General features: G+C 40.2%; 2 protein-coding genes across 2 annotated transcripts; both read right to left on the minus strand.

Annotated features, from left to right (window-relative positions):
- Window positions 1-1456: 1456 nt before the first annotated feature.
- Window positions 1457-3212, minus strand: LOC121989579 (UPF0481 protein At3g47200-like). The gene has a single exon (XM_042543704.1). The coding sequence runs from the start codon at window positions 3045-3047 to the stop codon at window positions 1620-1622; it is 1428 nt and encodes a 475-aa protein (XP_042399638.1). The 5' UTR covers window positions 3048-3212; the 3' UTR covers window positions 1457-1619.
- An 8973-nt stretch (window positions 3213-12185) lies between these two features.
- Window positions 12186-14003, minus strand: LOC121989580 (UPF0481 protein At3g47200-like). The gene is made up of 2 exons (XM_042543706.1): window positions 13874-14003; window positions 12186-13759 (listed from the first exon to the last, which is right to left on the minus strand). The coding sequence occupies exon 2, from the start codon at window positions 13735-13737 to the stop codon at window positions 12316-12318; it is 1422 nt and encodes a 473-aa protein (XP_042399640.1). The 5' UTR covers window positions 13738-13759; window positions 13874-14003; the 3' UTR covers window positions 12186-12315.
- Window positions 14004-14843: the final 840 nt, after the last annotated feature.

The raw sequence follows: 14843 nt of genomic DNA on the forward strand, positions 1-14843 counted from the left end.
TAGAAGGTACATATGATGTGCAATCTTAGTTTTGAGCCTCTTATACGAAATTATGAGTCTGTACCATCATGTCGATTTAATTTTTGAAAATAGATTATGCATGACTAGGAAAGATTTGAATCTAAGACTTGAGAGCATGATAAACTTGAAAAGCTAGCACTATAGAAATCTAACTTGGATTGTGACCCATCAAGGCTAATATCATCAATAAATTTTAATAAAAACTCATCGATCCACCTATATAATTTAAAATTTTGAAATCTGTATATGGAGTGGAAGAGAAAAGTGTAGTAAATATAATGTGTAATCTTTATTCCAAGTCTTCTACCTAAAGTTATAGATATAGTGGTGTTTTTTTTATAAAGATCAGTACTACTCTCTTGGCCAGGATCAAAACAGCACTAAAGTATTTTTTTAATTATTTAATTTTTTAAGTTTTATTTTTTTCTTACAATTAGCTATTAAAAAAGATAAAAATAATTTTTTTTATTTTTTTTTAAAAAACATTTTTAAAAAAAAAATTATAACAATATATGAATACATTTAGGAGATCAATTATGAGTTTAATGATATATTTTTTAAAAAAATGATTTTTTTATGATTATCAGAGACTTTTGTAAAAAAAAAAAATTGGTGAAATAATTAAGTTTTTTTTAATCTTTGTTGGAAAGGCTAATCCAATAAATTTATTGGAATCTGTCGTAATACATACCGGTTTTTATAATTCAGATGACGGTGGAGATAAAAGAGAAAAGGATTTCAAATTTAATGGCAGGGCTTTTATTTTATTTTTCTGAATCTTAATTTTAATAAATTAATAGATAAATTTTTTTTAAAGGACAGTTACTTTAAGAAAATTGGATTGATGAATCAACCGTATAAAATCCTAATGATTGATAAAAAATTTCTAAAAAAATAAAAGATGAGCTTGCCTTTCTATTCTTTGGGCTTGCCTTTCTACGTACAAACACAATGTTACAGAGCAATAGCAAATCAATCAGATTTCTATTTTGGGTTGAAACTCGAAGCATATTCAAGGACCTTGAGAGCACCAGGAAGAATCTTACTATCAATCAGTTGTTACGGTTGAATTTAAATATCTTCTACCGAGTGCCCCTTGCTGCTTCCCCATCCAGCGAAATAGGTCCTTGCCGAAGGGCAACATTGGATCAGAGGGTGCCGATATATTCACTTCTGCGATACCTAAGTGAGACTTCTAAGAGAAACTTATACCTACCTTGTCCTCGTATTGCTAATTTCATTTCATCTTCCCTCCATTAGGACTACAGATTCAGATAAGGGTCATCGTATTCGTCCTTTTGCCGTCTCCCCAGCAGACACTTATCCGTCGAAACTCCCCAACACCTCCATAGGCTCACTAAAATGCCCAACCCAATCTCTCTGGCTTCCCGCATCCCCGAGTATAGATTATTCCGGTCAGATTTCTAATTTGGGGTTGAAACTTGAATCATCTTTCATATCCTTAGCACCAGGAAGAATCTCCAAACTTAATTTACAAACTTATTACTATTTGGACAATCTCGTTCTTGTAAAAATAAAAGAAAAGAAATTTTGAAGTTTAATCGGAGATGAATTCAAGCCTGATCGATAGCCAAATTCTACGGTGGCTGATAGTAACTGAGGACGGAGTAGACCGTCTGCACGATTGTGAGAACGAAGAGCAAAATGGCGGCGACGATCGAGATCACCGCCCACGGGTTGCCGAAGTAGGTGTTGTTCAGCGTCGCCCGCCACTTGTTGTACTTCTTCTCGCAGTGCTTGGGCATGTCCTCGAACACGCCCCGGAGGTGCCCCTTCGTCGGCTGCACCACCACTTTCTTGCACAACCTGTTGAACAGATTCGCCACGTCCTTGTTGCTCCCCATGGCGCTCACCAGGATGTCCGCCTCCCGCAGCAGCGCCACGTCCTCCTGCGTGTCGATCAGGCAGCTCATCAGGTAGGCGAAGTCGGTGACGTGGGTGCCGCGCTCCGGGTACAGCTGCTCGAACGCGATCAGGTTCCGCAGGATGGTGTTCGACACGTTGTAGGCTCGGATCCGAGGGATCTCCAGCCGCCCGTTGGCGAAGGTGACGTCGAGGAAGCTGTCGGTGTCCATCTTCCTGACGATCTGCACGCCGGCGTTCTTGAGATCGCGGGCACAGAGGACCGTCGCCGGGGTAAGCGGCGTGAAGACGGAATCGTCGGCGACCTTCTTCTCGGGCTTGTTCCCGAAAGACGTCGCCAGCAGAGAGTAACGCACCGAGCTGCTGAGGAAGCCTTCAGCTGAAGCTCCTCCCCTAGTTACATCATCCTCGCAGTGGGAGCTTTTGTCTGGGTCAATGGCGTCAGGAACTTGCTGTATGCAGGCGTGCAAGAGATGAAGGATGTGATGCGATCTCCTAAGCGTCTCCGGCACTTCCAATTTCTCCGGAAGCTTCTTAGTCCTTCCCGGGAGGAAGTCGGCGCCGAAGAATTTGAGCGCAAGCGGCTTCAGGGAATTCGCCGCTTTCTCAGAGTCAACGAAACCGAGCAAATCCCTGATCAGAAACAGGGGAAGCTGGTTCTCCAGCAGCAGCATGTCGAGCCTCACGTAATACTCCGCCCACGCCGAGCTAAAGATCGGGTCGTGTTCTTCTCCGTCGTCCATCTCCTCTCCTCTTCCCTCCTGCCTCTCGGTGAGACAGAGGAACAACTCCACCACGAAGCAGCCGTCGTGCAGCATCATGTCGACGAACTCGTCGGAGTCCATGGCTAGGGTCTCCGAGTAGGCGCTGCGCACGCGGCGCTCCACCGTCCTGACGTAGCTCCGGCACTCCTCCAAGGTCTTCCTCGGCCTCGTCCGGGCCACGAACCTCTGAAGGTACTGCGGCTTGAGCTTGTCCATAGCGCGCAGGTGGGGCTTGCCGCGGTGGTAAGGACCGAAGGAGATGATGCTCGGCTCGTAGGCCTCGCTGTCGGCCCGGCGGATGACCTCCGGCACTCGGAAGATGGTCGGCTTCTCCGTCCGCCATGGCTTCAGCTCTTGCCCCTTCATGTCCTTTTCCATCACCGGCTCCGATCGTCGAGCCTGATCAATCAAGCAAGCCTGCGATGGATCTCAGAATGCGTGAATTCAAAGACAACTCCGATTCGATCAGAAGATTAGGAGCAGCATGAATCGGGCACGTGAAGAAGCCAATCCTCTTTTTTCTTTCTGTTGCCTACAGACTCGATCGAGAATTTATAGTTTTTTAATAGACCAAAACAAATAAAAAACTTGTAAAATTTTTCATCCATGATCGAGTAAAAAATTATTGGAGTCAGCCTTCAGTATTGCCGTTTGTTGATTGGTCTTATAAAAATGATTATCAGTAAAGGAAGCAAATTTGACTCCGTCGTTGGATCTTCGTTTTTTTTTTTTCTAACAAAAGGCGCATTCAAAATTTTAAAATTGACAAAAGATGCACCATGATCTAACTTTCACAAAGCACCATGTGCATTCTCATTATACCTTCCCTCCTTTTTTTACCAGAAATAATTACATAGATATATATGAGCATATTTAAAATTATACTTTATCTATTCAAAAATTTACTATGATCAATTTATACCGAGGACATAATCACATAAATATATTAAAAGACTTAAAACAAATTTAATCCTAGAAACTTCCTTAATATATCCATGCCTCATATGTAAATTTAATAGCATAAATTAAAAGCAGTGGATTTTGAATGAGTAGAGTAAAAAATTTAGAGATGCATGCACAAATATTTTGTAAAATAATGAGGTATATAATAGAAATGCTCTATATAATTGCTAATATTATGAAAATTAGATACACAATCCCAAAACTTAAATGCTCAGTTCAGTAAAATGTCTTTTTTTTATGGGAGCACTCAGTGCATAAATTTTATAAATTCTATAAGTTTAAGAGTAAATTATTTTTTAAAAATATATATATATATATATTTAATAATAATAATTTTGGAGAAAATTAATCATGAAATAGTTTGTTCAAAATTAGATAAGTCATATAATAGATTTAGTTAAAATTCTTATATAATTATTTTGAATCACCTTTTCAATCTCAAAGAATAATAATTCAAGTTAAAATTAGTTTATCGTTTTAAGTTGTTTGCCATTTTAAAATATAAATTAAATTTAGTTAAAAAATATAGCATATTGATGAATTTATTAAATAGTCATTTTTGAATTATTTAGTTCCTTTCAAAAGAGTAAATAGGTTTTAATTCTGTTTATTTAAATTAAAAAATGAACTAATAAATATCATTTAAAAGTTTCAATCAAAATTATTACATAATTTTTTTAAAAAAAAATTATATACTCTATATATTTATATAGATTAAAAATACAATTAAAAAGTCAAAATTAAAAAGACATTTCTTATTTTTTTTATTATCATAAAAAACCTCATAATAAAAAAATATTAAAAAGCATTTATTTTATTTTTATTCATTTTTTAAAATACTTTTATTTTAATATTATTATAGTAGTTTATGCCAAAATTAATAATTATCTTCTCGCACAAAAAAAGAGACATAATATCTATATTTTAGAGGAGTTTGGGACATGCTTGGTTGCTTGTACAAAGTCACTTTAAATAAGTGGAGATTTGAATATTAATCTATAAAATTGAGATAAAAAAGCTAAATTTGTTACTTATCTTATAGAGATTTATCTTAAAATTATGAAGATTTAGATGTATTAAATTGATGAAAATAAATAAATCTTCATATATTATTTTGATGTTTGGTTAGATGTAAAAGCGCACTTACAAGATCAAAGGTTGGGGGTGGACCACAAAGATGTAATATCTATATAATAATGTTGTAGATATAAATATTCATATTGTACCCAATCTATAAAATTTAATCCGCCGTCCGTACCGCCAACGACAAGGTCACCGGCACCTTCAACGTGTGAGGATCACTCTACCCCTTTTAGTTGTACAATTATCGATCTTTTAGTTGCGGATCTAACTAGTTATGGGTGGGAAATTTTGATGGAGCTATAATTTCATTTAGTTTGGAGGTTTTCTCCAGTATGTGATGGCGGCCTAATATTGTTCTTTGATAAGCATGAGAATTGACATTCAGCAATATTTCGATGGTCTGGCTTTCTTGCTAAAACAAAATAGAATTGGCAGCTTGTTACGAATGAAATATAAAAGAAACTAACGTTCAGTTGGATACTGTTGGTTCCTGCTAAGGATTTCTGAAGGGATTAGAGGGGTTTTAAGGGCTTTTGTTTTCTGAAAGTTGATTAGTTTTGTGTGCATATAAGATTGTACAAAGGGCAATGTATTGTATGTTCCCTTTGTTGGTCTATTTTGTAGGTAGCTCAAGATGATGTGTCCCACAACTTCAGGTTGCTTTCAATTTTGCCGCTCCATGAGAATCTTCTTGAGCAATGCAAATCTTAGTGCCCTTAGAGAAGTGCGGTAGTTGAGGTATAAAGTAAAAGTATTATCATATTAGATCATGAGGTTGAAATTTGATATCTCTAAACATATTTTTCCTCATGTTTTAATTACTATACTAATAGTTAGTAATTACTCATGATTTATCTTTACCGTGTTAATCTATAAACAAGTCAATAAAGGTACATTTATGCAAATCTTATTCTATTTAGAGTTACCTTTCTAAGCAAAAGGGAGAAAGAGATGTGGGCGTGGTTTTGCCATAAAGATTATTATTATCTCTTACGCCCAATCCAAATGTCATATCATATTAACGTTCAACTTTCCCATATCCTAACATCTTTCCAGCTTTGAGATAATTCTAAAAAGTAAATTACTTTTCCCACCTTTCTTGACAGCCCATCCCCTCTCTCTCCCTTGTTAAATGACTTTTTTTACCCCCTCTTCTTTAAAATAACAGTTATTTTATTTTTTTTCTGATTTTATTTACTTCCTTAGTTTTTATTTTTTAAAATAAATTTTATTTATTATTTTTTCATCAATTTTTTTTAATTTTTTATCTATATTTTACTTTTAAATTTTTTATAAATAATAACCCCTAAAATCTACTATTAAAAAAAACAAAGATCATAAGATATCGAATCCTCTATCCCAATATCACTTGTCCCCGTGTCTCACTCATTGCCCCAGTCCATCGTCGGCGGTGATTAAAACTATATCCTAGGAGGAAGGTGAATGCAGTCGCCATCGACGCGATCAACCCCGAAATTCGGTCGGATTTGAGTAAACTTTTCTTCGTCGACGATATGAGTTCCTGCTTATATTCGGCTGAATTTCGATGTCGATCGCCTTGATAGTGACCCCCCAGGTTCACCTTCCCTTAGGTTATAGTTCTGGTCGGGGTGACGACTAGAGGTCGCTGGTAGTGGGCTCGAGGCGACGAGTGGGATAGGAGGACAGAGAAAATTAAGGACAAAAGATCCAATCTCATATTACAAATATAAAAAAAGCATGACATTTTTGTCGAGAAAACATTTTAAAAAATAAAAAAATGGTATAAAGGTAAATAATATGATGAGACTGGGAAAAGAGTGTGTGCGAAAATCTATGACTAAAAAATAAATAAAAGATTATAAATATATAATAAAAAATTAAAAAGAATCAAAATTATAAACAAAAATTGATTAAAAAATAAAAATCAATAAAACAAAACAAAACAAAATAAAGCGTGATATAATTTTTATTTTGATTCATATTTTTATATTATTTTAATTTCTACAAATAATAACTCTTAAAATCTAAAATAAAAAATAAACAAAGATTAAAATATATAATAAAAAAATTATTCAAAAAATAAAACTGATAAAACAAATAAAATTAGTTAGAAAAACAAAAATTAAAAAAATTAAAAAAAAAAACGTGAATAAAAAAACGTGAATGAGGAATAAGGAAAAGGGTAGAAGGGTAAATATCATTATATTTTATGGTGGGCGCGGGGAGGGGAGGGTGTCAGCAGGGGTGGAAAAAGCAGCTCTCTTTTAAAAAACCATCTTCCTAGCTAGTTTTTGTAGGTTTTCCCATCAAATGTTCAGATTTTTGGTGAGTCTTGAGGCCTTTACCTGTCCTTTTGATGCTAGGTTGATAGATGATTTGGTCTGAGATGGCGCACTGGATAGATAACTTGATGCTGACTGACAGAAGATTTTTAATTAGAGAAAAGACTGCGAACACGAGTAAAAATCCTCCTTATATACATTTAAAAGAGCAAACAAAATATCAGTACCAAAAATCAAGGAATGAGTCTATCATAAAAGCCCTCCGACACTCAAGTCAGTAGAATGATCGAGCGAAAATAAGATGAACAGTAGACAAAACAGAGCGCAATGTAAACGTTGTGTAAGTATACCTTGCCAACGAAGAAAACTCTTTTTATATACCACCTTTAATAACCTCTGTAATTATGAGGTGGCAGAGACAGTTTAGTGTAAGAGATTGTTGAGTAAAGGAGGCGTATAACATGGGAAATGTACAGTCACCATCCAAGAAATCTTTTGTTACCCATGCATGTATTACCTTTTTGTAACTTACATCATTAATGAGGCGGTTGAATGAATATACTGTTGATCCTGTCCGAAAATCGTGGAGATGGCAAGCTGGGGATGTGACTGCTGTGTTGACTGAATGTAGACTCCGTTGTGCTCTATAACACAAGAAACGTCGATGTCGAGTCAGGGAAGCTAAGGGGTCCCTGACGTTGACCCTTTTACGCTCAAGTTAGTCACTAGAAAGAGGAAAAAGACAGAGCAACAGTAGACACAGGCGTGAATAGTGAATAACGCATACCTCCACCGATGTATAGACCCCCCTTTATATAGGGCACTGGTGGGCGATGTGTACACTTCTCAAGACATGAGCATGTTTTCCAATTAGTCGTGGGTACATTCTCTCATTTATTCTATGAAAGGACCTGTCAGGAAAGTGCTTATGACACCACACCTTAATATGACATTCATATCCCTAATAAGACAGTAGAAGCTTCCGTCATATGATCCGCCTGTTTACCATGTCTCGTGTCAGTGACACTAACTCCCAAAAGGATATTCGGTGATCCATCTGTTCAGCCGAGCAGAATAGCCGCTCGCCTAAGTACTCCTCCACTCGGTTGGACTCGGCTGCTCTTCCACGCGGTGACGAGTCTCGATAGTTTGTGTCCGCCCGACCAGATTAACACTCCAGTCATACGCACGCTCCTCTGCTTCGTGACAACCGTCTGATAATCTTGGCTGAACAGGTGCTTCACTTGGATCGGCCTTTTGTCGGTCAGGCAATACATGCCTAATCGGCCACTGCAGGATAGATCAGCTTGGCCCCTCTTCGGTGAGCTCGTTGGCTTTTCTAGCGTTGACCTCCTTGACTTTGACCTCCACGTTGGCTGCTACCTCCGTCGTTTGACTCGCACTTAGTGGGCCCCTAGTACCACACCAAGAGAGATAACCGCTGAGTAGGTACGAGGCCCTAATAGTCGGCTTACAGGCGACTCAGCATGTCGAAGCTGCAAAAGTCCTCATCCACTCGGATTCTCAGCTGGCCACTCAGTTGCTATTGAGAACGTTCGAAATAAGCAGCTCTCGACTCAGGCAATATGCAGAAGCATTCGAGAAGTTGAGGGCAAGCTTCCAAGAAGTTATTATATAGAAGATCCCTTGATCAGACAACCAAGCCGCGGATGAACTGACTAAGTTAGCCAGTTCATTATCGCCGATCGTGATAAGTCAGCCGATCGAGCAGGTCTCACTAGTGGCACACATTGATAGGATGGATGGAATAACCTTTTCGAGCGACTGGAGGACCTCATTGATAGAGTTCCTTCGATCAGGTAGCACTCCAGCCGATCAGGATGAAGCTCGCCTGTTGAAAAAGAAGGTCAGACGATGCACTCTGATCGGAGACCAGCTATATAAATGAGCTTTCTCAAGACCGCTGCTCAAGTGTGTCAGACTGGAGGACGTCGAGTACATCCTTCAAGAAGTGCATCAAGGCTGCTGAGGGAATCATCCCGGTGGCAGATCGCTGGCCCGAAAGATCCTGTTAGCGAGATATTTTTAGTCCACACTACAAGATGATGCCACTCGGATAGTGACTACTTGTTTGTCGTGTCAAAAATATCACAACATCCAGCACCGACCGATCGAGGAAATGAAGGCATCCACGGTGTCTTGTCCATTTGACCAATGGGGAATGGATATCGTTGGATCATTTCCAATGGCGATCGGCCAAAGAAGATTTTTGCTAATCGCAATAGACTACTTTTCAAAGTGGGTGGAGGTCGAGCCACTAGTCAAGATAACCGAACATATGGTCATCAAGTTCATATGACAGAATATCCTATGTCGGTTCGGCATCCCTCACCAGCTCGTCTCGGATAATGGGAGGCAATTTGCTGAACGGAGACTCAAGGAGTGGTGTAAGGGCTATGACATTGTGCAGTCTTTTGCCTCAGTGATCTACCCTCAGAGCAATGACTAAGTAGAAGTCACCAACTGGGAGATTTTTAGAGGGTTACATACTCAACTCGACCACGCTGGAGGCAGCTAGGTCAATGAACTCTCCAACGTCTTGTGGGCTCATCGCACCACACCAAGAGAGGCGACTTGGCACCACACTGTTTCATCTGGTGTACGAAGAAGAAGCGATAGTTCTAGTGGAGGTCGGAGTAGAGTCCGATCGGGTGTAGTTTTATGACTATAGGAACACCGAGAGGAGACTCATGGAGCTCGACTTGGTGGATGAAGCGCGGGATAAAGCAGGCGTCCGACTGATGGCGTACAGGCAATAAATGAGACAAAACTACAATTGGAGGGTGATTCCAAGGTCATTTCAGGTCGGCGACTTGATGTGAAAAAAAATAAAATCGGTCGACGACATCACTAAGCTGGAGGCTCCCTGGGGAGGACCTTTCAAAGTCATTTAAAAGCTCTGCTCAGGAGCCTACTATCTACAGGATGGAGATGGGAGAAAGCTTGAGCGACCCTAGAGCGCGAACCATCTCCATCCCTATAGGGTCAAGTGAGAGGTGCGTGGTTAAATTCAGATGTACTTGTATAAGTGTGTGTCTTGTGAATACAGAAAGATAATGAATAAAAATCTAAAGTCTTCAAGACTTGCGTGTCATTCGGCCAAGTTAAAAGTCGAGCGGCGACTATAAACCCTTGTCTTCATCAACAGTCGAGCGACGATTATAAATCCTTATCTTCGTTAACAGTCGAGCGGTGATTATAAACCCTTATGTTCGTTAATAATCGAGCGGGGACTATAAACTTTTGTCTTCGTAAACAGTTGAGCGACGACTATAAACCCTTGTCTTCGTCAACAGTTAAGCGGCGACTATAAATCCACGTCTATGCCTTCAATAGCCTAGCGACGGCTATAAACCTAAGTCTATGGATCAACAATCGAGCGGCGACTATAAATTCGAGTCTACGATGAATAACAGCCGAGCGACGGCTCTAAAACTAAGTCGGCGATGAATAAAGTCGAGTGGCTTCCTAAAGCCATAAAGCAAAGTTAATAGGTCGAGTAGTGACCAAAGCAGGGACGCATCGCTATGATATAGCTGTTCGACTTATGTTGGAATGAGTATGCGGAAGTCTCTAAAAGTAGCTATACTGATGATCGGGAAAGCGGGGAGTTATACTTGGAAAAATTTCATGAAACGCTAAGTGGAAGAGGTGCTCCTGACCCATCTTTTGGGTTCTCAAATTTATCTACAACACTAAACCAATTTTCAATATCATTCATTGAGTAATACTCCATCCTACCTTCTTGGCCATCTCTTTTGTCCAATTCTTGGTTGGAAGAGGTGCTCCTGACCCATCTTTTGGGTTCTCAAATCCATCTACAATACTAAACCAATTTTCAATTTCATTCATTAAGTAATACTCTATCATACCTTTCCAATATGCGAAGTCGTTGCCATCAAAGAAAGGTGGTCGAGCGATGCTATATCTCTCTTGAAACGCCATCTTGATACTTCGGTTGACGATGAGTTCTTCCGATGTGATCCATACTCTGATACCAATTGATAGGACCTTTGCATTCGGCTAGAGGGGGGTTAATAGCTTTTCTTCGATTTTCACTTACAACTTGTTAGCAAGCAAATAGAATAGAATAGAAATAGTGAAATACTAAAACAAACAATGTTAACTCCTTGATTTACTTAGTCTCCACCTCCTTGAGGTGACTAATCCACGGTACATACCCACACGATCAAACTTCACTAAGATTTCCTCATTTTCGAACCAAGAACAAAGGTGGAGAAACCTTTACATAATTATCTCTTCCTCTTACAAGATGAGAGCTAAGCTTAGGAGGAGGAGACTGAGATTCTATCAGCTTACGAATCACTTGGAGAGCACTTTCGATTAGAACAGTAATTGCTTTCTCCAAGGTTCAAGAATTACTTTTATAGTTTTTCCCGACATCAGTCGACTGATGTACCAATCAGTCGACTGATGAACTTCAACGATACTTAAGATTTGATGAGATTTTCTGTCGTCATTCTATAACAGTCACTTATCAATCAACTGGTACCGATACCAATTCAACTGCTACTGGGTTGCACTCCTTCTGGCTACTCTTTGTTCATTTTGTTACTTGGTACTAGTCAACTGGTATAGGTACCAATCGATTGGTACCTTATAGCTTGAGATTTACAGCATTTTACAACCTGAGATTTACAACATTTTACATATTTCTTTTTTACACTTTAGATCATTCCCTTAGCTTATACTTTATGCCTCCAAGCATCTTCCATCAACCTTGCGCCTTTAGGATGTTTCCGTTTCCACGGCTCCTCATTCTTGTGCTTGCCTTCAAGTGTTATCTTCGGCTTTGTCATGCTAAGTCTCCTTTTACCAGGAGACCGCACCTCCCGGACTTCATCCGCCAAGACTATCTTCTTGAACTTTCCTTGCCAAGTTTTCGTACTTTTCTTTGTACCTACTTAACATTTATATTAGATTACAAATAATACATAACTTAAACTTATTTAACCAAACATCAACAGTGAACAATGTCTAGAGCAAAATTATCCCAACACTCTTGACTATCGACTATCATATCCTCTTGACTTATATCCTCTTAACTTTTAACTTCATGACCTTATCAGACCCCTCCTTTACACACCATATCACCCGAGCATAGATTATTCCGGTCAGATTTCTAATTTGGGGTTGAAACTTGAATCATCTTCATCTTTGAGCATAAGGAAGAATCTTCAAACTTAATTTACAAACTCATTAGTATTTGGACAATGTCGTTCTTGTAAAAATAAAATAAAAGAAATTTCGAAATTTAATTGTAGATGAATTCAAGTCTGATCGATAGCTAAATTCTACGGCGGCTGATGGTAACAGAGGACGGAGTAGACCGTCTGCACGATTGTGAGAAGGAAGAGCAAAATGGCGGCGACGACCGAGATCACCGCCCAGGGGTTGCCGAAGTAGGCGTGGTTCAGCGTCGCTCGCCACTTGTTGTACTTCTTCTCGCAGTGCTTGGGCACGTCCTCGAAGACGGCCCGGAGGTGCCCCTTCGTCGGCTGCACCACCACCTTCTTGCACATCCTGTTGAACAGATCCGCCACGTCCCTGTTGCTCCCCATTGCGCTCACCAGGATGTCCGCCTCCCGCAGCAGCGCCACGTCTTCCCGCGTGTCGATCAGGCAGTCCATCAGGTAGGCAAAGTCGGTGACGTGGGTGCCGCGCTCCGGGTACAGCTGCTCGAACGCGATCAGGTTCCGCAGGATGGTGTTCGACACGTTGTAGGCTCGGATCCGGGGGATCTCCAGCCGCCCGTTGGCGAAGGTGACGTCGAGGAAGCTGTCGGTGTCCATCTTCCTGACGATCTGCACGCCGGCGTTCTTGAGCTCGCGGGCACAGGGGACCGTCGCCGGGGTAAGCGGCGTGAAGACGAACTCGTCTGCGACCTTCTTCTCCGACTTGCGCCCGAAAGACGACGCCAGCAGAGAGTCACGCACCGGGCTCCTGCGGAAGCTTTCAGCTCCTCCCCTAATCACATTATCCTCGCAGTTGGAGCTTTTGTCTGGGTTAATGGCGTCAGGGACTTGCTGTATGCAGGCGTGCAAGAGATGAAGGATGTGATGCGATCTCCTGAGCGTCTCCGGCACTTCCAATTTCTCCGGCAGTTTCTTAGTTCTTCCCGGAAGGAAGTCGCCGCCAAAGAAATTGAGCGCGAGCGGCTTCAGGGAGTTTGCCGCTTTCTCAGGGTCAACGAAACCGAGCAAATCCCTAAGCAGAAACAGGGGAAGCTGGTTCTCCAGCAGCAGCATGTCGAGCCTCAGATAGTACTCCGCCCAAGCCGAGCTAAAGATCGGGTCGTGTTCTTCGCCGTCGTCCATCTCCTGTCTCCTTCCCTCCTGCCTCTCGGTGAGACTGATGAACAACTCCACCACGAAGCAGCCGTCGTGCAGCATCATGTCGACGAACTCGTCGGAGCCCATGGTTAGGGTCTCCGAGTAGGCGCTGCGCGCGCGGCACTCCACCGTCCTGAAGTAGCTCCGACACTCCTCCAAGGTCTTCCTCGGCGTCGTCCGGGCCAAAAACCTCTGGAGGTACTGCGGCTTGAGCTTGTCCATAGCGCGCAGGTGGGGCTCGCCGCGGTGGTAAGGGCCGAAGGAGATGATATTCGGCTCGTAGGCCTCGCGGTCGCCCCGGCGGATGACCTCCGGCACTCGGAAGATGGTCGGCTTCTCCGTCCGCCATGGCTTCAGCTCTTGCCCCTTCATGTCCTTCGCCATCACCGGTTCCGATCGTCGGCGCCTGTGTTGGATCTCAGAAAACGTGAATTACAAGTTACAACAACAATGATTAAAAAAGGACAACTCCAACACGGGATCAGGAGTAATATGAATTGGTCCCGTAGAGAAGCCAAACCTCTCTCTTCCTTTGTCGCTACAGACTCGATCGAGGATTTGTAGTTTCCCGTCCCGGCTTAGTTGAGGCGGTATGGTTGATAGTTTATTATACGAGATATTAAGTTGTTGAATTTTGGAGTTGACAGGGTATAAATCCCTGCCCTCTAAAAAATATCCAACCTCATCCATGAGTCTTACAGGAAGTTAACTCGGAGTTGGCTTCACTTTTTTAACTCACATGAGGTGGATGGATGGTGGATGCCAGCTCATCACTCCAGCACTGTCTGAAAATGGCGGAGACCGGGCAGGTTTTATTGGTTGAACCGGCCATAATAAACTCGAATACTAGATAAACATGGCCTCGTTTTTTTAACGGGGAGCACTCTGATGCATAATTTTTAAGAGTAAATTAATTATTTTTTATATTTAGTAATAATAATTTTGGTGGAAATTAATCATGTAATAGTTTGATCAAAATTAGATAGGTCATATAATAGATTTAATTAAAATTATTATAAAACTATTTTGAGTAACCTTTTCACTTTAAAAATATAACAATTTTAGTTAAAATTAATTTATGATCGTTTTAAGTTGTTCGACCATTTTAAAAATATAAGTGAACTCTACTAATATTTTCTTTATTTAAATTTAGTTTAAAAATATAGCATATTTATTAATTTAGAAATAGTCATTTTTGAATCATTTAGTTCCTTTTAAAAGAGTAAATAAGTTTTAATTATATTTATTTCAATTAAAAATTTAACTAAAAATATCGTTTAAAAAATTTAATCAAAATTATTGCAATATTATTTTCGAATTATTTGATTAAGTCAAAAATATACATGGACGTTAATTAATAACCTCCATGTGTTTGTATAAATTTAGAAAGATTTCTTATTTTTCATTATCATAAAAAAAAAGCACCTCATAAGAAAAAAAAATTGCTTTAATATTGCTATAGTTGTAATAGTTCGTGCCAAAATTAAAAT

Source organism: Zingiber officinale, chromosome 6B (assembly GCF_018446385.1).
Source record: "Zingiber officinale cultivar Zhangliang chromosome 6B, Zo_v1.1, whole genome shotgun sequence".
NCBI lineage: Eukaryota > Viridiplantae > Streptophyta > Magnoliopsida > Zingiberales > Zingiberaceae > Zingiber > Zingiber officinale.